Below are 21,383 nucleotides of genomic sequence, written 5' to 3'. Positions count from 1 at the left end.
TTTGTGGAAAGAAAGATTGTCGGTATACGTCTGTGTGGGCTCTAATCTCTCTGATCTTATCCTCATGGTCTCTTCATGAGATATATGTAGGAGGGACAAATATACTGCTTGACTCTTCGGTGGAGGTATGTTCCCAAAACTTTAACAAAAGTCCATACCGAGCTACTGAGCATCTCTCTTGCAGAGTCTTCCACTGGAGTTTATCTCCATAATGCTTTTGCGATTACTAAATGATCCTACAATGAAGTGCGCTGCTCTCTGTTGGATCTTCTCTCTCTCTCTTCTATCAACCGTATCTGGTACGGATCCCACACGGGTAAGCAGTATTCAAGCAGTGGGTGAACAAGTATACTGTAACCTATTTCCTTTGTTTTCGGACTGTATTTGCTTACGATTCTTCCAGTGAATCTGTCTGGCATCTGCTATACTGACAATTTTATATGGTCATTCTATTTTAAATCACTCCTAATGCCTACTTCCAGATAATTTATGGAATTAACTGATTCCAGTTGCTGACCAGCTGTATTGCAGCTAAATGGTAAAGGATCCCTCTTTTATGTATTTGCAGTACATTACACTTGTCTAAACTGAGATTGTTGCCATTTCCTGCACCATTCATAAATTCGTAGCAGATCTTCCTTCATCTCAGTACAATTTCCCATTGCTACAACCTCTTGATACACTACAGCATCATCCACAAAGAGCTTTAGTGAACTTCTGATGTTATCCACAAGGTCATTTATATATATTGTGAATAGCAATGGCTCTAGGTGCTTCAGTCTGCAACTGCGAGACTGATACGGTCATAGGTTCTAATCCTGTGTGTGATGTCCTTAGGTTAGTTAGGTTTAAGTAGTTCTAGGGGACTGATGATCTCAGATGTTAAGTCCCATAGTGCTCAGCCATTTCCACCATATTGAATGGTCCTAAGACACTCCTCTCTGGCACACCTGAAATCACTCTTATTTCGGAAGACTTCTCTCCATGGGGAATGAAATGTTGCGTTCTGTTATCTAGGAACTCTTCGATCCAATCACACAATTGGTCTGATAGTCCATATGCTCTTCCTTTGTTCATTAAACGCCTTGCGGAAGTCGAGACACAGAATCTACCTGGGAACCTTTGTCAATGGCCTTCTGCGTCTTGTGGACGAATAGTGCGAGCTGCGTTTCACACAACCGTCTTTTCGGAAACCTATGCTTATTCCTAGAGAGTAGATTTCTAGTTTCCAGAAAAGTCACTATACTCGAACATAACACTTGTTCTAAAATTCGACCCACAGGGTGTTCGAAGTGCGGCATCTCGCGCCCTCATGGTGGATGACTGCTTGCACTGCTTGCAGTGCTTGTGAAGTCGGCACATTGTATGTACGGTCGATCTCAGACCCATTGATTACACAGTGTATCTCTTGGAACAGGAATGCTAAAGCGTTACGTGTAAGCTTGGATTCCACTGTATCACTGCCGTCAGTCCACAGTGTCACTGCCGTCAGTCTTCTTAAATGACCACTCTAGATATATGAAACCCTTGCTTCGACCCTCGAGTGCGTCATGGTGCAGGATGACAATCGCGATTTCATCGTTCTTGTTAAATGTGGTTGAAGTATAAGGTTCATGAGAGTAGTATCCCTGATGTATAATTCTCTCATCATCCTCTACTGGAGTTTTAAACAACATAGTTCTGTGGAGATAACAGCGATTGGATTATTTGTAATCAGTTACTCAATGAGTCACAATCGCAGTATTTAGACGCCAACCAATTTACACCATTTGGTCGCTCACTGGAGTCGTAACACTGACTGTGCACAGTAGTTAGTTTCCGGTTAGGTCGGTAATTCTTCCGGTTGGGTCGGTAATTCTTCCGGTTGGGTCGGTAATTCTTCCGGTTGGGTCGGTAATTCTTCCGGTTGGGTCGGTAATTCTTCCGGTTGGGTCGGTAATTCTTCCGGTTGGGTCGGTAATTCTTCCGGTTGGGTCGGTAATTCTTCCGGCTGGGTCGTCGGTAAGTCTTCCGGCTGGGTCGTCGGTAAGTCTTCCGGCTGGGTCGTCGGTAAGTCTTCCGGCTGGGTCGTCGGTAAGTCTTCCGGCTGGGTCGTCGGTAAGTCTTCCGGCTGGGTCGTCGGTAAGTCTTCCGGCTGGGTCGTCGGTAAGTCTTCCGGCTGGGTCGTCGGTAAGTCTTCCGGCTGGGTCGTCGGTAAGTCTTCCGGCTGGGTCGTCGGTAAGTCTTCCGGCTGGGTCGTCGGTAAGTCTTCCGGCTGGGTCGTCGGTAAGTCTTCCGGCTGGGTCGTCGGTAAGTCTTCCGGCTGGGTCGTCGGTAAGTCTTCCGGCTGGGTCGTCGGTAAGTCTTCCGGCTGGGTCGTCGGTAAGTCTTCCGGCTGGGTCGTCGGTAAGTCTTCCGGCTGGGTCGTCGGTAAGTCTTCCGGCTGGGTCGTCGGTAAGTCTTCCGGCTGGGTCGTCGGTAAGTCTTCCGGCTGGGTCGTCGGTAAGTCTTCCGGCTGGGTCGTCGGTAAGTCTTCCGGCTGGGTCGTCGGTAAGTCTTCCGGCTGGGTCGTCGGTAAGTCTTCCGGCTGGGTCGTCGGTAAGTCTTCCGGCTGGGTCGTCGGTAAGTCTTCCGGCTGGGTCGTCGGTAAGTCTTCCGGCTGGGTCGTCGGTAAGTCTTCCGGCTGGGTCGTCGGTAAGTCTTCCGGCTGGGTCGTCGGTAAGTCTTCCGGCTGGGTCGTCGGTAAGTCTTCCGGCTGGGTCGTCGGTAAGTCTTCCGGCTGGGTCGTCGGTAAGTCTTCCGGCTGGGTCGTCGGTAAGTCTTCCGGCTGGGTCGTCGGTAAGTCTTCCGGCTGGGTCGTCGGTAAGTCTTCCGGCTGGGTCGTCGGTAAGTCTTCCGGCTGGGTCGTCGGTAAGTCTTCCGGCTGGGTCGTCGGTAAGTCTTCCGGCTGGGTCGTCGGTAAGTCTTCCGGCTGGGTCGTCGGTAAGTCTTCCGGCTGGGTCGTCGGTAAGTCTTCCGGCTGGGTCGTCGGTAAGTCTTCCGGCTGGGTCGTCGGTAAGTCTTCCGGCTGGGTCGTCGGTAAGTCTTCCGGCTGGGTCGTCGGTAAGTCTTCCGGCTGGGTCGTCGGTAAGTCTTCCGGCTGGGTCGTCGGTAAGTCTTCCGGCTGGGTCGTCGGTAAGTCTTCCGGCTGGGTCGTCGGTAAGTCTTCCGGCTGGGTCGTCGGTAAGTCTTCCGGCTGGGTCGTCGGTAAGTCTTCCGGCTGGGTCGTCGGTAAGTCTTCCGGCTGGGTCGTCGGTAAGTCTTCCGGCTGGGTCGTCGGTAAGTCTTCCGGCTGGGTCGTCGGTAAGTCTTCCGGCTGGGTCGTCGGTAAGTCTTCCGGCTGGGTCGTCGGTAAGTCTTCCGGCTGGGTCGTCGGTAAGTCTTCCGGCTGGGTCGTCGGTAAGTCTTCCGGCTGGGTCGTCGGTAAGTCTTCCGGCTGGGTCGCCGGTAAGTCTTCCGGCTGGGTCGCCGGTAAGTCTTCCGGCTGGGTCGCCGGTAAGTCTTCCGGCTGGGTCGCCGGTAAGTCTTCCGGCTGGGTCGCCGGTAAGTCTTCCGGCTGGGTCGCCGGTAAGTCTTCCGGCTGGGTCGCCGGTAAGTCTTCCGGCTGGGTCGCCGGTAAGTCTTCCGGCTGGGTCGCCGGTAAGTCTTCCGGCTGGGTCGCCGGTAAGTCTTCCGGCTGGGTCGCCGGTAAGTCTTCCGGCTGGGTCGCCGGTAAGTCTTCCGGCTGGGTCGCCGGTAAGTCTTCCGGCTGGGTCGCCGGTAAGTCTTCCGGCTGGGTCGCCGGTAAGTCTTCCGGCTGGGTCGCCGGTAAGTCTTCCGGCTGGGTCGCCGGTAAGTCTTCCGGCTGGGTCGCCGGTAAGTCTTCCGGCTGGGTCGCCGGTAAGTCTTCCGGCTGGGTCGCCGGTAAGTCTTCCGGCTGGGTCGCCGGTAAGTCTTCCGGCTGGGTCGCCGGTAAGTCTTCCGGCTGGGTCGCCGGTAAGTCTTCCGGCTGGGTCGCCGGTAAGTCTTCCGGCTGGGTCGCCGGTAAGTCTTCCGGCTGGGTCGCCGGTAAGTCTTCCGGCTGGGTCGCCGGTAAGTCTTCCGGCTGGGTCGCCGGTAAGTCTTCCGGCTGGGTCGCCGGTAAGTCTTCCGGCTGGGTCGTCGGTAAGTCTTCCGGCTGGGTCGTCGGTAAGTCTTCCGGCTGGGTCGTCGGTAAGTCTTCCGGCTGGGTCGTCGGTAAGTCTTCCGGCTGGGTCGTCGGTAAGTCTTCCGGCTGGGTCGTCGGTAAGTCTTCCGGCTGGGTCGTCGGTAAGTCTTCCGGCTGGGTCGTCGGTAAGTCTTCCGGCTGGGTCGTCGGTCTCAACGATATGGTGTTATTTTTCAATAGGTCGACCTTATTCTAAGATACATATTTTCGGTAGATCTATTTTTTCGATGGACTGACTTTTCCAACAGGTGGTTTTCTTCAATAGATCGACTTCTCGAAAAACGAATTATCTTTGCTAAGTCGAAATATTCCCATATACAGTTCTTTCAGTTAATCGTTAATTCTCGATGGGACAATATATCGCATCTCATTTGGGGTATTGATGCTTCTCGGGATGCTTCTCGGGATGCTTCTCGGGAGCTGCCACAATCGATAAGAAAAATTGCTTTAGCTGGAAGATGTAAAGACGACATTGAGACTTTTAAGACGTTGCTACAAGAACTTGAGTATGACAACGACGACGGGACTTCTTGTAATTTTTTCAGTAACAGTAATTACAATAGATTTTCAGAGAAAAGGGATAGTGATCGGAACGGACGTTATATGGGTAATTTTGGGAATGACAGACGAAACACAGGACAATAGATACCAGCCTTATGACAACAACAAACGTTCTAACAGAAATTACAGAGACAATTATAATAACGGAAATTCCTACTGGAATGATCAATCATACGGAAACAGTAATCGGTATCATCAAGACAGAAATTATTCATACAATAAGGGATATTCTTACTACAGAAATAACCAGGGTAGTAGATATAACAGTAATTTCAGAAGTGACAGTCGAAATTACACATGTAGTCATGCAGACAGACAGGAAAATAGAAATTTTAATAACGGACACAACCAAGAATTTGTATCCAACAGACAAGAAGGACCTAATTGGCATCCTCCACGTGACAGAACTTCAGAGAGACAAGTGCAAATCGTAGAAATTGATCCGCGAAATGACACGAATAATCAAAGACGTGACGCAGGCAATCGACAATGACTTGTAGCTTCGGCTTCTGGCAGCAATATAGACGGTTCAGAAAGTAATGACACTATGACTTTACACTACGTACGCCTGGAAGACACGTGACATTTTGCTAGAGGAAAAGGAAAATAATGTAGACGCATTTTTACATCGTGTTATTGAAGTATGTGTGGGTAAGAATAAGTTCACTGCAGTTTGATTCTGGGAGCCCATTGAATGTCATCAGTGAATCAGTTTTTCGTATATGTGTAAGAACTATTGCTTGTCCTGTGTTACCTGTTTCTAAAACTACAATTCGAGGCGCTATTTCTGGAAAAAGTGTGAAAGTCAAACAACAGACCAACCTAAATTTCATTTGTCAAGGATACGAATTTTCTGCTAATTTTATTATTGTTCCACTACTCAATACACAAATTGTCTTAGGTATGGAGTTTCATAACACACACAAGGCAATTTTAAACTTTAAAGAAGGAAGTGTGAATTTGACTGTTGCCGGAATGCCGAAATGTTTGAAATTTTTTGAGTGTTTAACAAGATCTGAATCAGATACAAAATGTTTAAGGGTTCTTACTTCTGATGTTTTCGTTGAGCATTATAACGACAATGTGTTCATTCCTGATAACAATAGATACAGAGACGCGATGGATGATATTATTAATAGCGAAGAATTAATTAATGAAAAGGTTAAGAAAGCTGAAGTGCCAGATGACGTTGCAAGAAAACTGTACCAAATTTTGACTTCACATGCTACAGTATTTAGTCATCACACAGGAACTATACAAGGCTTACAATATTTATTTAAAGTAAAAGAACACACACCATTTCGGGGGAAAACGTACGCTATTCCTTTGGCGTATAGAGACAAGGTTAAGAGTGAACTTCAATACATATTAGATCAAAGCATTAATGAGCCAGCAGTCAGTCCTTATACCAGCCCATTACATGTCGTTCTTAAAAAGGATGGGTCAATTCGTTTGGTTCTGCATTCCAGACGGATAAATAATATCATTCCTGAAACTGACCGTCCACAAAATTTAGATGAACTTCAACATTTCTATGGAATTAGTTTTATCCACGATTGATATGCGCGCAAGTTTTTGGCAAATAGAACTCCACCCTGGTTGTAGAAAATACACTGCCTTTTTAGCCTTAGGTAGCTGTTACCACTTTCGGAAATTGCCGTTTGGACTTACTGTATCTTCAGCAGCATTCATTCGTAGTTTAAACGAAATTTTACCTGTTTATCTTCGTGGCAATATTACTTCATATGTTCACGATATTCTTATTGCTAAACGTTCTTGGAGTGTGCATAACAAAATTTTGGATTCATTATTACGTATTTTTGCAAGAGTAGGCATTACAGTGAATTTGGAAAAATCTGAATTTGGTCGTTCTCAGGTGAAATTTCTTGGTCACATTATTCCTACAGAAGGTATTCTTCCTGTTCCAGAGAAACTAGACGCAATTCGTAATTATGCTGTTCCTACTACAAAACGTGACGTTCTTAGTATCCTTGGTGTTTGTAATTTTCTTAGACTCTTTGTTAGATTGGACGATTTGGCCACACCTCGTTTAAGTGAACTGTCTGGAAAGAATTCTAACTGGTGTTGGGATGAGGAAGCTCAATCAGAATTCGAACAACTTCGTGATGCTTTAGTTGCTGCTCCACTTCTTTCACACCCGGATTTAACTAAACAATTTTGTTTGGCGACGGACTCATCATACAAAGACCAAGGTGCACACATATTTCAAGAGATAGAAGAAAACGACGTTGTAGTACAGAAAACTATTGCATTTGGAAGTAGTGTTCTCTCTAAATCAGAAAAGAATTATTCGATTACGGTACTTGAAGCCTTGGCTGTTGTTTGGGCTTCCACAAAATTTCGCATATTTTTGTATGGCAGACATACTAAGGTTTACACCGATCATCGAGCTCTGGAATTTCTTATGTCAACAAAATTAACTCATGTAAGATTGTCACGATGGGCGCTGTATCTACAGGAATTTGACTTTAGTATTGTTTACATACAGATTTCATCGAATATTATTGCTGATGCTTTATCACGTGCACCTATGCGTTTGAAACAGTGCTGAAGGGGACTGGAAAGAAAACAATTATTGTTTGATGTATATTCAAGGTGTTGCGTTTGAAAATTTTATTTCGTCTTCGCTCCAGGACATCGCTAAGGAGCAAAACAAGGATCCAATCTGGAAGGACATTAAGGAGAAGTGGAGGAGAAAGGAAAGCGTAGAGATTAGACAGTATTATTTAGTTCGTAATGATATTCTTTTTTAACGAAAATCGGTCGACAACTCTGTTTGGTTAGTTTGTATTCCTGATGAGTGGGTCAATAAATTGATTTGGTATACACATTTCATTTATGCACATTTTGGTCCCAGAAAATGTTTTCATAAATTACGAGAAAATTGCTACTTCAGTAATATGGAAAAACGTATTCGATCTGTTCTTGCCAAATACAAATTATGTCAAAAGGCTACGCAGCCAACTATTTCTCACAGAGCACCGTTGTTTCCTATCATTCCAGCGAAATTAAAGGAGATGGCTGCAGTCGATTTGTTCGGTCCAGTGGTTCGTTCTACTAGTGGTTTTACGTACATTTTGGTAGCAGTGGAATTGACATCAAAATGTGTGTTTTACACCTTTACGCAAAGCAACAGCTCGTTCAGGATCCAATGCTTTCATCAAACATTTTCTTAAAGAAGTCGGTCATGTTGATAAGGTTATATCAGATAATGGATCACAGTTTCGCTCTAAAATTTGGCTTCGTACTCTACGGCGTCGTACGATTAAACCAATTTTCATTTCACTTTTTCACCCTCAATCTAACGCTTCAGAGAGATGGATGAAGGAAATCAATAAACTGTGTCGACTTTGTCATCAGAATCACAGAACTTGGGATCAGTATCTTCATATTTTTCAAAACATTCTGAATGAACTCCCTAATGATTCAACTTCTTTACCGCCTATATTGATATTAAAAAATAAAGCACCGACAAATCGCATTTTTGAAATCGTTCCTTTTCTGCCTACACGGAAACTGCGGCATTCTGAAGTTGTGAACCTGGCTCTACAAAATATTGCATCTGCGGCTTCTAGAAGAGAGAAATCAGCTAAACGTCCTGCTCGTTTAAAAACCTTGTAAGTTGGTCAAAAGGTGTTAATTCTCACCGTTTGTCTCACAATGGAAAAGGCTTGTCACAAATTTTTTTTTGCTTTATAACGGTCCATATAGGATTTACAAAATTATTCATGATAACACTGTCGAAGTAGAAACTCTTAAATCTCGGCGCTCTAAGGGAATGCATCATATATACACTCCTGGAAATTGAAATAAGAACACCGTGAATTCATTGACCCAGGAAGGGGAAACTTTATTGACACATTCCTGGGGTCAGATAAATCACATGATCACACTGACAGAACCACAGGCACATAGACACAGGCAACAGAGCATGCACAATGTCGGCACTAGTACAGTGTATATCCACCTTTCGCAGCAATGCAGGCTGCTATTCTCCCATGGAGACGATCGTAGAGATGCTGGATGTAGTCCTGTGGAACGGCTTGCCATGCCATTTCCACCTGGCGCCTCAGTTGGACCAGCGTTCGTGCTGGACGTGCAGACCGCGTGAGACGACGCTTCATCCAGTCCCAAACATGCTCAATGGGGGACAGATCCGGAGATCTTGCTGGCCAGGGTAGTTGACTTACACCTTCTAGAGCACGTTGGGTGGCACGGGATACATGCGGACGTGCATTGTCCTGTTGGAACAGCAAGTTCCCTTGCCGGTCTAGGAATGGTAGAACGATGGGTTCGATGACGGTTTGGATGTACCGTGCACTATTCAGTGTCCCCTCTACGATCACCAGTGGTGTACGGCCAGTGTAGGAGATCGCTCCCCACACCATGATGCCGGGTGTTGGCCCTGTGTGCCTCGGTCGTATGCAGTCCTGACTGTGGCGCTCACCTGCACGGCGCCAAACACGCATACGACCATCATTGGCACCAAGGCAGAAGCGACTCTCATCGTTGAAGACGACACGTCTCCATTCGTCCCTCCATTCACGCCTGTCGCGACACCACTGGAGGCGGGCTGCACGATGTTGGTGCGTGAGCGGAAAACGGCCTAACGGTGTGCGGGACCGTAGCCCAGCTTCATGGAGACGGTTGCGAATGGTCCTCGCCGATACCCCAGGAGCAACAGTGTCCCTAATTTGCTGCGAAGTGGCGGTGCGGTCCCCTACGGCACTGCGTAGGATCGTACGGTCTTGGCGTGCATCCGTGCGTCGCTGCGGTCCGGTCCCAGGTCGACGGGCACGTGCACCTTCCGCCGACCACTGGCGACAACATCGATGTACTGTGGAGACCTCACGCCCCACAAGTTGAGCAATTCGGCGGTACGTCCACCCGGCCACCCGCATGCCCACTATACGCCCTCGCTCAAAGTCCGTCAACTGCACATACGGTTCACGTCCACGCTGTCGCTGCATGCTACCAGTGTTAAAGACTGCGATGGAGCTCCGTATGCCACGGCAAACTGGCTGACACTGACGGCGGCGGTGCACAAATGCTGCGCAGCTAGCGCCATTCGACGGCCAACACCGCGGTTCCTAGTGTGTCCGCTGTGCCGTGCGTGTGATCATTGCTTGTACAGCCCTCTCGCAGTGTCCGGAGCAAGTATGGTGGGTCTGACACACCGGAGTGAATGTGTTCTTTTTTCCATTTCCAGGAGTGTATATAACGTTAAAATTTTTGTGGAATGACATACTTCTGAGAAACTGACAGTTATACGTACACACACGGAGAGTACAAGGATACCGCGCCGTGTTCCGGCGGCGGCACATACTCAAAGCAACAGTCAGGTCTGCGCGCCGCACAAGGCAGTCGTTGACCGCAAACAATTACTTCCTACGTCACGCGTACCTACAGCTGATCGAGCACTCAGTGCGAATGCACTGACAGCCGTAAGCAAATACCCAGTATAATTTCTCCGAATAAATTCAGTATAAAGCTATAGTGACTTGATAAATTATGTTATTAACGTTCAGTATTTTTCAGGATACGATTGTATAAAATATTTAAGAACTTCAGGTAAATTCTGTGTGTCCGACGTTAAGAGGACTTGGTATCGAGAAATTTTCAGGAAGAATGTAATTTCGAAGAAGAAACTTATAAACTAAAAAGGTAACTATTGAGTTTATTTTTCAGGTAACGTATTTCCACTTACGTACTTAGTTTAGACGTAATTTGTTGCTCGCGATTACGTGATTCATACTTTGTGCTATTTCATGTTCTATGAATTTACTTGTGAAGCGACGTGCTTGCGTACATTTGCTGATTTTTGTCAATGTTTGATTAATGAACAGGGTTGTTACTTGCGTATATTATGCATCGCTTGGCTGCACTGCTTTTTCACTGATGTCATATTTTTTTTATTATGTACCAGCTGTGCTTATTTATTTACATTATAATTGTCACCTGATTAGTGGTGCTGATATGGTTATGTATGTAAGTTATACTTTGTGATTTATCTGCTTGCGCCTTCATGTTTACTTATTAAGATTACATATGTACATTTATTTGCTTATGCTGATATGATGCTAATGACCTGTTTATTATGTAAGATACATATTTGCTGCTTTGTGTATGGATTGCATATTTACACATTTAGGTTTGTTGTCATAACTACTCTTTAATTTGGTATATAGAAATGCTGATATACGGTGTACAAACATGGAGCTTAGGTCGCACTATGGTATTAATTATAGACTGTTTGCTTGGCAGAGCCTCGTTGTAGGGATTGTCCTTGACATTCTGTTCTCTACTGGTATATTTACTCGCTATTGCATGTTTTGCTTACGCTCAGTGCCTTATATTTTTAAGATAAGAAAATGAACTGCTATAATTCGACGAACGACATTAGTACAAGAAACTTCATTGAAGTCACATGAGCTGGAGGTTTTATGGAAGCTGTATAAATTTATGCTAATAGGAAGGAAGCTAACGACATGACATACCAACACTAGGTTTAGACCATTGACAGTTATTACACTGCATTCTTAGTGAGCAATTGAAATAGCAAGTGACACTTCACACAAGAAATACTCCACATGTTTGCTTCTGATTTGCCATGATTCTTGAAGTTGTGTACACACTGTGAAATATTAAGATTTATTCATTCAAAGTCTTTTGTGATCTTTCATACTACGTACTCGCAACTACTTACTGAAAGTTATTCAAAATGAAGGCTGTTACATGTCATGTATGCATTTCTTTTATTTTATGATGGATGAGGTAACCAAAATGTATTTTATAATTCATAATGAGTAGAAGATTTGGCTCAGGTGGACTACACAGAGGTTGTGTGTGGACATTGTGTCTTCGGATTGTATGGGATGATGAACTGAGGTTTGCACTAGGTTTTTATCTGTACTTGTTAGAGGAGACTGACTAGAGGAAAGAGTTGTTATGGAAGTGAAATGATATTGGTGATAAGGTTTATGTGTATCGACGTATTGAAGAGGTATTATTGAGGTATTGAGATTGTGTGAAGTTGATGGAGTTTTGGTGGATAAGAGGTAAAGTGAGTGAGGAGCATTTTTTTTTTTTTTTTGGTTTATATGGAACAAGGAGGATTAAGATGGCAGGCTAGAACATTCAAGTAGAAGGAAGATTGTCTACACACAAACTTTGTTGAATCACTAAACAGTATATAATTTATTTTTTTTTTTTATTTTTTATTTTTTTTTTTTTTTTTTTTGAGAGGAAGTATTTGCATATCTTGGCACACTGACAGTTATTCAGCAACCGTATATTTTGATTTGGCTTGGCAAACATTGGTCTTGACATGATGACTATGACGTTGAGCAACTATTATTGACTGTTGTACATTGCTGCCACTATTACTTGATACACATGTCGAACATTAAATCTTTGACAGAATTGCATTTACACAGTTAACACTATCCAATTACACCGTAGTACTTAATGTGGATGAAAGATGAGTGTTTGTGTGTTTTCCTTTCCTAATCCCAAATAATTGGTACCGACCTATCTCCTAAATATTATTTTACTTGTTTGTTGTGGCTTGCACTGACACCCATAAATATTAGGGGTTCACCGATATTTGTGTATTGTAATAGTTAATATGACAATTATCTGATATCATATGTGTGTTTGTTACAAATTGTATGTTTAGTGTAAGAGCATTGAGAATAAATTTGTAAAAGCAATTGTGTATGCATTCAAAATGTTGTTCATGCCTGCACCTGTTCAACATTAATGGGCGGCACTTAGAAATGTTTAATTTCTGCTGATGAACTGTCAGATTAGTGATAGTGAATATTATGGACTGTTACCTGCACCTGTTCAACAATGCTGGGTGCCACTGATGGACTGCTTCTACTGAAATGTCACTTGTTGGTGTCTGCGCCTGCTCGCCATTGCTGGGTGCCACTGTTGGAGCTGTTTAATTAATGCTGATGAAATGTTATGAGACTGCTATTTGCACCTGTTGACCATTGCTGGGTGCTACTGCTGGAACTGTTAACTTCTTGTTTATTGATATATTGACAAGATTTTATGTGAATATTTGTATAAACAGAATTTTTTGCGTATTTACTGTTCAAGAAATGTTATGAGACTTTTGCGTACACCTATTTATCATTGCTGGTGCCATTGATTGAATGATACTTGCGTAAACTATTATGTAAAATCACATGTATGAAAGCATTTGTATTCCTTATTGTATTTTATATATTAGGTTATTGAAGGGTCAGTCTAAAGCCAAAATTTAATTGGTTATGTGATATTTACTTATTACTATTATCTTTTATTTTTGTCTGTATTTTTTTTGGACGAATTTGGTGGTATTTTCACCACCAATGCTGGCAAAAATACCACCAAATTCTGGCCCGTGGAGGAGGGGGAAATGAAAGGTGGCTACCCTGAGCCACAGCGCCAGAGATTGCGCCAAAGAGTATTATTCAGCCGCCTCCACTGGCAGTTCTTGTCGAGAAGTCGTAGTGGAGAGTGCTTATTGAGAAGTAGCAGTAGGCAGTGCTTGTTGAGATGTTGCAGTAGCGAGTCGTAGTTGAGAAGTTGCGATAGTAAGTGCTTGTTCAGAACTTGTAGCATTGTTTTGATGGGCTAGACTCCAGATGTTGTTGGATAGGGGTTGCTGTAATGATCAGTGTGCTTTTCGTCAATATATATAAGGTAAAAAAAAATTTTTATTTCAATGTCTTAAACAATAATGCCTCATGGTCACAGGTTCAGTCAACAAAGCATCTGGCTCGTGTTCTTGCATTAGACTGTATTTCTGGTTTCTATGTGCAATTATAGTATTTCTGGTTTTTTAATTACTTCAGTATAAATGGTGTTTGAAATATCTGGTCTTATTGAGTAAGAACCGTGCCAGATGTGTACGTTGAATCACACTTCCACACACAGAACAGCTACACTTGTGTTTCGTTGTTTCGTATGTTTTATAGTTGCTGGGGACTTAATTAATTCTGTTAACGGAAATTCCCTTTCATTCTTTGTTGTTCTATGCAGTCAGATTGCGTACAAATACTAGTCAGGGCCAACCGTTTACGAGACTTCATAGCCGGACATTCAGCTACTAAAATTAAAATTATTTGCATTATATATAATTTAATTAAGCCCCCATGCAAGTTATGTGATTACAAAATGTCATACATAATGCCACTTAGTATTGCCTTTCACAATTTTTAAGAGCAAAAGTGAGACTTAATTTTTTTATAAAAAGTTAGATGAATCGACAATATAAAAATAAAAGTTAAATGACTTGACAGTACAAAAATAAAAATTAAATGAACTGACGATATAATACCTAAATCCACATCACTAACGTGGTTCACTTGTATTTTAATAAATCAAATGCTACTTATTAATTCACTAAAATGAATAGGATTATGCCTTGTGCAAGTATAGGTGGGGGCAGCATAGGGTTCACATGTTTACACACACACACACACACACACACACACACACACACACACACACACACACACCTGTTCTCTATACTACAAACTACCCATAAACATGTATTACTCAAAATTCTACTTCAATCCACCACTAGTTAATCCAACAAGCTACTTCAATGATACTTCAACAAAGTGTTTACACCACTACAACATTGTTCTAATTCGTCCTCTTCTTGACGCTCGCCGCATATGTCGTGTCACATGATAAATATGGAGAACTTTGCTTAAACATACATAGTAAAAAGAACAATGGTTATTTACATGCAAAACATTTATACCAGTTGACACACCTGATAAGAGACTCGCAATTATACATCTATCATACTCATATATTCACACATGAAACAGTAAGAAAACTTCATCTAAAATTACGTTATCTCAAGAATTAATCACAGAGATGACTCTGAGAAGGGTAAAACTATTTTCATTATACAGGTTACACATTTTCTTACCCATTTCGTTCCTTCTTTAAGTTACCTTTCGCTTTCATATCAGATATTTCGCCTGTGGTGGTTATTCTGGGTTCATTTCTCATGAATGGCAAAATTGTCTCCTCTATCCTGTAAAACAGTTTCATCTTAACATCCTATTGAACTTACAACTGACACAAAAGATCCGAATCCTCCTGTAGTTTAAATGTCAAATGTTTTGCTGAATCCTTATTACTTTAAACCAAGCTTTCCTTCGGTCCCACAATCAAAAATATTTAATCTTCCTCTGCCTTCAAGAGGGAAATTTCCTCAGTACAAATCATATAGGCTGCAGTGCATCCCGCACCAGCGAAAACAGTAAGCTGTAGTGCTCACAGCATCAGCAAAACACACAAACGTCGCTTTTCTAGGAAAAGTATTAACGCAGAATAATTTTTCAGGCTTTGGCTCATCATCAATCAAGACTACAGAAAGGATCCATATTTCTCGGGCGCTGATAACCTCGTTTTTGTGCGACCTCAAACACTAATAATCATCCATATTTCTGTTTCATTCTCCATTTGCTGAAAAACTGCTCGTCATTTGACTGCCATAATACTATTTCAGGGCCATGTAAATTACGTAAACCACAACTCTTCTTCCACCTTGAAGGGAATCAATCTACTTACGAAATCCACAGACAGCACTTTACATACTCAGCTATAAAGAACAAGAAAGACATATATCATCAATATTAACATATTAGCGTATATTGGGAAGCCATTGGTTAAACAATCGTATTATCGCATCCTGTTTTCAAGATTCCAAACTTGCTCATTCCTTTCTCAGAGCTCTCCTATCTTAAAATATTCATACAGCACGCATACTACAGTAAGAGATCCTCATTTATACTGACAGATATAGAATAGTAATAAATAGATAGCACTGATAGCAGAAAATCGGAAACACGTCTACTAACAGCTGGGAACCTGGGTTTGCCAGACCCATAATACCCACAGATCGAATACTGGAACTCGAGGTGCTTTAACCCTTCTTCCTCCTTCCGCATCTTCCTGCTTCATTGCGTATTTAGCTGCATAGATCGATGTCAGGATACAGTTCTTCAAATACCCTGCTTCCCGTCCTTCTCCTCCTCCTTGTTTAGTGCACAACGTCCAGCTTTCATATCTCGCTTGAAATTCATCATCCCAAACCCAACTCCATTATTCCTCACATGGTTTTATCAACTGCAAATGCTGTGATGGGTTGACCTATACTAATATCCTTTCCTCTCCGTATCGCCTTAGCTTTATCAGCTAAAATCCTATATGCAATGTGACTACTTGATAGCTCTTTATTTGCAGGATATGCAATGTTGTGTTCCATACACGCTTCGTCGAGCAGATTAATCCCCTTATCACCTCATGCCAAGCGTTTCTGAAGCTTTGCCTCAGGTCCACAGTAGTTCTACCCAGGGATGTGTAATTCCACTGGCGTTTGTCTAGAATGCCATCACCTCCTCTAAAGCGTCTCCTAGCGCGCATGTTATGCTACTGCGGTGGTTTATGCACGTCCATTACATAGCAAATCGTCAGCATCAATCCAGCTTTTTCGTGTAGCAGGGAAACCAAGCCATTTGTTTAGTGCTTTATTCCCCCGATGTCTTATGACTCTCTCCACGAGAACATCCGGTTCTGAGCTTTTCTGCAACACCTCTTAGTTGTCCAGTTTGGAAGGTATGATTTCCCAAATGCCGCTTGTGTTTTGAGACACGCACCAAATCACCTACGTTAAATATCTGTCTGCGTGGATCCAGCATTTTAATGCAATAGTGCATCGTATCCATGAGTCCATTACCACGGACATCGATGGGTCTGATTTTCATCGTGGTATGTTTGGTTCGATCATACTGAGCAATTATTTCTGAGAGGATATCTGTCCATATGTATGAGCCGCGAAGTTTAAAACGCATCGCCATTCGACCTTTTATTGTTCTGTTCACACACTCCACAGTACTTGCCAACAGATGAGTGAATGTTGAGTACTGATGTATTCTGTACCATTGCATCACGGTCTTGAAATATCCCTTGTAGAACTCCCCACCGTGATGTGTTTGGAATTTGTCTGGACATCGATTCGTCCCTGTTGTAGCAAACGCTCAAAAACATCGGCAACATTTCTACCCGTTTTCGTTTTGACAGGTAATGCCCAGGCAGATTTGGAGTATCAATGACCATTAAAATATATTTGAATCCATTATTCTCATGTGAATATTCTTTCATATCTACAAGATCAGCTTGGCATAAGTCATCCAACTCTTTAATCACGACACGTCTACGAGGGTATGTTTTGCATGCTGGTTTATGTAGTTTTCGAACTACTGTCTCCAGACTTATTCGATGATACCTGAAAGTTGAGACAACCTCATTCGAATGAGCTGTGTTACCTGCAGCAGCTATACCATGAGCAGCCGTAGTCGATCAATCAGCTCGTTGGGATCGTCATTATACTGCGGATTCGATTGTTCAATGTCAGTACCATCACCGCTGCTGCTGCCGTTGTAAAATTTGAAATTTTCCCGGCGAATCAACTGTTCAAAAAGATTTCGGGCTTGCAGCTGGTCGTCGTAAACTTCATTGCACGATATTTCAGCTGGACAACTGCCAGCCATCTTCAGGTGAGTCGAACGAGGACTGACGAAGACGTTCTCCTCTCCAGCTTATATAGTGCGCTGATAGTACTGCCGTGGATGCGTTGCAATTGCGGAGACAGAAGGGCCGCACCGCCCGGCGGCAGCCCTCTCGCTGGTGGAACTGCAGTACTCAGCTGCCGTCGGTATTGTCGCTGGCCGCAGCTATCTAAATCTTCTGGCGTCTTCGTCTCGAGCAAATTCGGAGATGATGGGATTCCATGCGCTATTCAATTGGTAACAACTGTCACGGTTCGTTAGATTTCCCGCAATGCGTATTTCAACAGATCCTTTGATAATGGAGTCCCAAAAAGTTGTTGCAGTGGCCAAAATCGAAGTTTTGTCGTACTCCATTGAATGTTCGTTAGAAATACAGTGTTCCGCAACTGCAGACTTACTGGGTTGCAGTAGGCGAGTGCAACGTTGATATGCTGTACAAAGCTCTTCCACTGTAAGCGTTGTCTGTCCTATATAGGCCATACCACATTGACACGTTATTTTGTAAATTCCCGCCTTCCGCAGTAACAAATCATCCTTCACCGATCCCAGCAAATCCGCAATCTTAGATGGCGGACGAAAAACCACTTTCACATTAAAATGATTAAGAATCCTTGCTATCTAGGAGGAGATATTTCCAACAATGCGAAGAAAAGCTAGGGACTTGGTTGGCGCGTCCTCCTCTTTATCCACTTCCCGGTTCCTGGCTAGTTGAAAAGGCCCTGTTAAATTGCTGGGCCGAGTACCCATTGTCTCTGAACACTGTTTTCAAATGTGTCAGTTCCTTAGGCAAATTGTCTGCATCCGACACTGTGCCCTGTGTACAAGGGTTTTAAGTACACTCATGGTCTGGGTGATGGCAACTTGAAGAATGCAAATACGAATCAGTGTGAGTGGGCTTGCGATAGACTAAATGTCCCTCAGTGCCGTCACTCTTCCGTTTTACCGAAACATCCAGGAATGGAAGGCAGCATTCTTTCTCTGGTTCCGTAGTAAATCCAATATTCTCGTGGATGGAGTTCAGATGATGAAAAAGCTCCAGTAACTTTTCTTCTCCGTGGGGCCATACTATGAAAGTGACATCGATTTATCTACAAAAAACGGTTTACAGACCGCTGATTCAAGTGCTCTCTCCTCAAAATCCTCCATAAAGAGGTTAGCCACCAGAGGAGACAAAGGGCTGTCCATGGCGACACCGTCAGACTGTTCAAAATATTCCTGGTTAAAAATTAAATAAGTTGAGGAAAGAGTATGTCGGAACAGTAATGTCCGATTCGAACCGTTGACCAATCAAAATCAAGGAATCCGCAAGAGGTACTTTTTGTGAAAAGCGAAACTACATCAAAACTCACTAGAAGATCCGAACTACTTAAGTGGAGAACCCCAGTCTTTTAATAAAATCAGCAGAGTTCCGTGTATGGTGTCAACATTTGCCAACAAATGGTCTCAACAAAGAAGCTAGATGTTTGGCTAAATATGTGGGTGCGCCAATATTACTCACTATAGGCCGTAAAGGCAGACCTTCTCGATGCACTTTAGGAAGACCATACAGTCTCGGTGGTACGCTGCTATATGGTCTTAACCGCTTGGTCTCTGGAGCTAGCGAGGAAGAGTTCAAAAGTGCTCATGTCTTCCGTTGCACACGTGCTGTTGGATCTTGATCAATTCTCCGATACATAGTATCACTAAGTAGACTATACATCTTCTCCAAATACAACCCACAAGGTAACAAAACGTTAGAGTTACCTTTATCAGCCTTAAGCACCACTACTTCCGGATCTTCTCGTAGGTTCTGCAGTGCAACCTTTTCTTCAGCGGTTATATTACTGCGTTGATGAGCTTTCAGAAGAACCCGACCAGTTTCCCTTCTTATTTCTTCAGCCGCGTCCATAGGAAGGTTCAACACCACTTACGAAACTTATAAGAGGTACTGCACTTGGCGTAGGTGCAAAGTTAAGACCTTTGCCCAAAACCGACAGCGTCGCATCGTCTAAAATCTTCTCCGTGAAATTAAACACGGGACGTCGTGCAGTTATTTCCTCTCCGCAATTGCAACGCATGAGCGGCAGTACTATCAGCGTACTATATAAGCTGGAGCGGAGAACGTCTTCGTCAGTCCTCGTTCGGCTCACCTGAAGGTGGTTGGCAGTTGTCCAGCCGAAATATCGTGCAATGAAGTTTACGACGACCGGCCGCAAGCCCAAAATCTTTTTGAACAGCTCCTGCCGTTGTTGTTGTTGCCTTCAAGTACCGTTTTTATAGTGGTTTTATATTTCTTGTTGGTCAGGCTTTTCATGATCTTATCTACACCAGTCATGCGCAATATTTCACAGTACGTTTCCCTATCATTAACTGAATAATTTATAGCTTTTTGGTAGGTCTTAGGAAAATAAGATTCATTAAGCCGGGTGTTCTCTCAAACCGTCTATCACCAACCTGTACTGTCATCAGTTACAGATACAGGATGCGTACCCAACATGTACGGTCTTCCCCTGCTAATGCTGAATGTTCCATCTATCTGTCCGGGGGTGTGACGGATAATGAATTTGTCAATGGCAACATCCTCATTATCATGTGTTTTTGTTTTTGGTGAGAGTTGTGGGAGAGATGCAGTGACCGGCTTAAAGGTCTCTCTTAGTGTTTGCTGTCGTTCCATATGCCCTAACCTCAGAAACCGCAATTCCTCCCGAACTCCTTTCCGTACTTGAATCACTTTCTGCTTGATCGACATCTCAGTGTATAATAATCAGAGATCTCCACAGCGTGAAGTTTTATATATACGATCATTTTCTTCTTGCTTTTACTACGTGCCTGCTCCTCCTTCTCAACAACAGGAAGCTCTACAGCTATTTTCCCCTGAATAGCATCGACCTTTTCAGTTAAGTCGGCTATTTTGTTACAGACTTCATTAACTAAGTTATTTAACGCATTCATCATTCTCAAGAGTCAGGTAATGTTTCTAGTTCCCTGCGCATACCTCCAACTTTATGGACAATAGCCTGAATTTTCACATCCCTCTACAGGCAAATGTTCTGTCTGTGTACACACATTCTTCAGGTTGAGAGCTAGACATACTCGCGAATTTGTCCATGGCGCAGCGTATACTGATGTACTAACCACTCTTACCGTGCTATGTATGCAAAAACGCTTGAAAGTTTCGCCTGTAACTACCGTCAATCAGTTTTCGTGTTTTATCAACGACGAGAAACACATACTGTGAATTAGTCACACGCCTTTACAAAATCAATGAACGACATGTCCGTTCCGACATGTGCCTGGTAAATGTGTTTTAAATTCTGATTGTCTTGTTTGAAGGCTGTAATGAAGGTTGCATTATCCCTAAACAACTGTTTCGGGATTCAGGAATATGTTTGGTTTACATAAAATACATCAGCCCCACCATATGATAACAGAGACAGAAATATTTTAGAATTTGGTCTTGGTTTTACACAGCAACATTGCCAAATATGAAGACAGTGTTTGGCTTTGCTTTTTCAGGTGGAGCGGTATCACAACTTTCACTGAACGTAGTGTATGTAACGCCATCTACACAGTGCAATATCTTCTGCAATAGCTGATACTTGGTTTGAAATAGTGTTTTTGAGAATACACAAATATGCTCAAATCTGACTGCATCTACATATGTTCGCCGAGTGATGGATGGACCTACAATAATTGCTCATATATTATCAGGAAGGAGACTTCTGTTCTTGTTCTTAAGATCTTCTTTCACATCTTCACAGGCCGTGTCACCGAGCCAGCCGGCGTGGCCAAGCGGTTCTAGGCACTTCGATCTGGAACTGCGCGACCGCTATGGTCTCAGGTTCGAATCCTGCTTCGGACATGAATGTGTGGTGTCCTTAGGTTAGTTAGGTTTAACTAGTTCTAAGTTCAAGGAGACTGATGACCTCAGATGTCAAGTCCCACAGTGCTCAGAGCCGTTTGAACCATTTGAACCAGTCACAGACAACAAAGTCATTGTGATGAGTATGTTTCACCCACAATGCCACGAT

At 43.3% G+C, this 21,383-nt stretch overlaps 1 protein-coding gene across 1 annotated transcript in view; it reads right to left on the bottom strand.

The window, feature by feature from the left end:
* Nucleotides 1-1,822: 1,822 nt before the first annotated feature.
* Nucleotides 1,823-21,383, bottom strand: part of LOC126484809 (cell surface glycoprotein 1-like) — a 55,148-nt gene continuing 35,587 nt past the window's right edge. The window contains exon 3 of the mRNA XM_050108405.1: nt 1,823-4,396. Within this exon, the coding sequence (XP_049964362.1) occupies nt 1,823-4,396 (2,574 nt within the window). The remainder of the gene's footprint in view (nt 4,397-21,383) is intronic.

Source organism: Schistocerca serialis, chromosome 6 (genome assembly GCF_023864345.2).
Source record: "Schistocerca serialis cubense isolate TAMUIC-IGC-003099 chromosome 6, iqSchSeri2.2, whole genome shotgun sequence".
In the NCBI taxonomy this organism is placed as follows: Eukaryota; Metazoa; Arthropoda; class Insecta; order Orthoptera; family Acrididae; genus Schistocerca; species Schistocerca serialis.
This window is presented reverse-complemented; position numbering and strand designations above follow the sequence as displayed.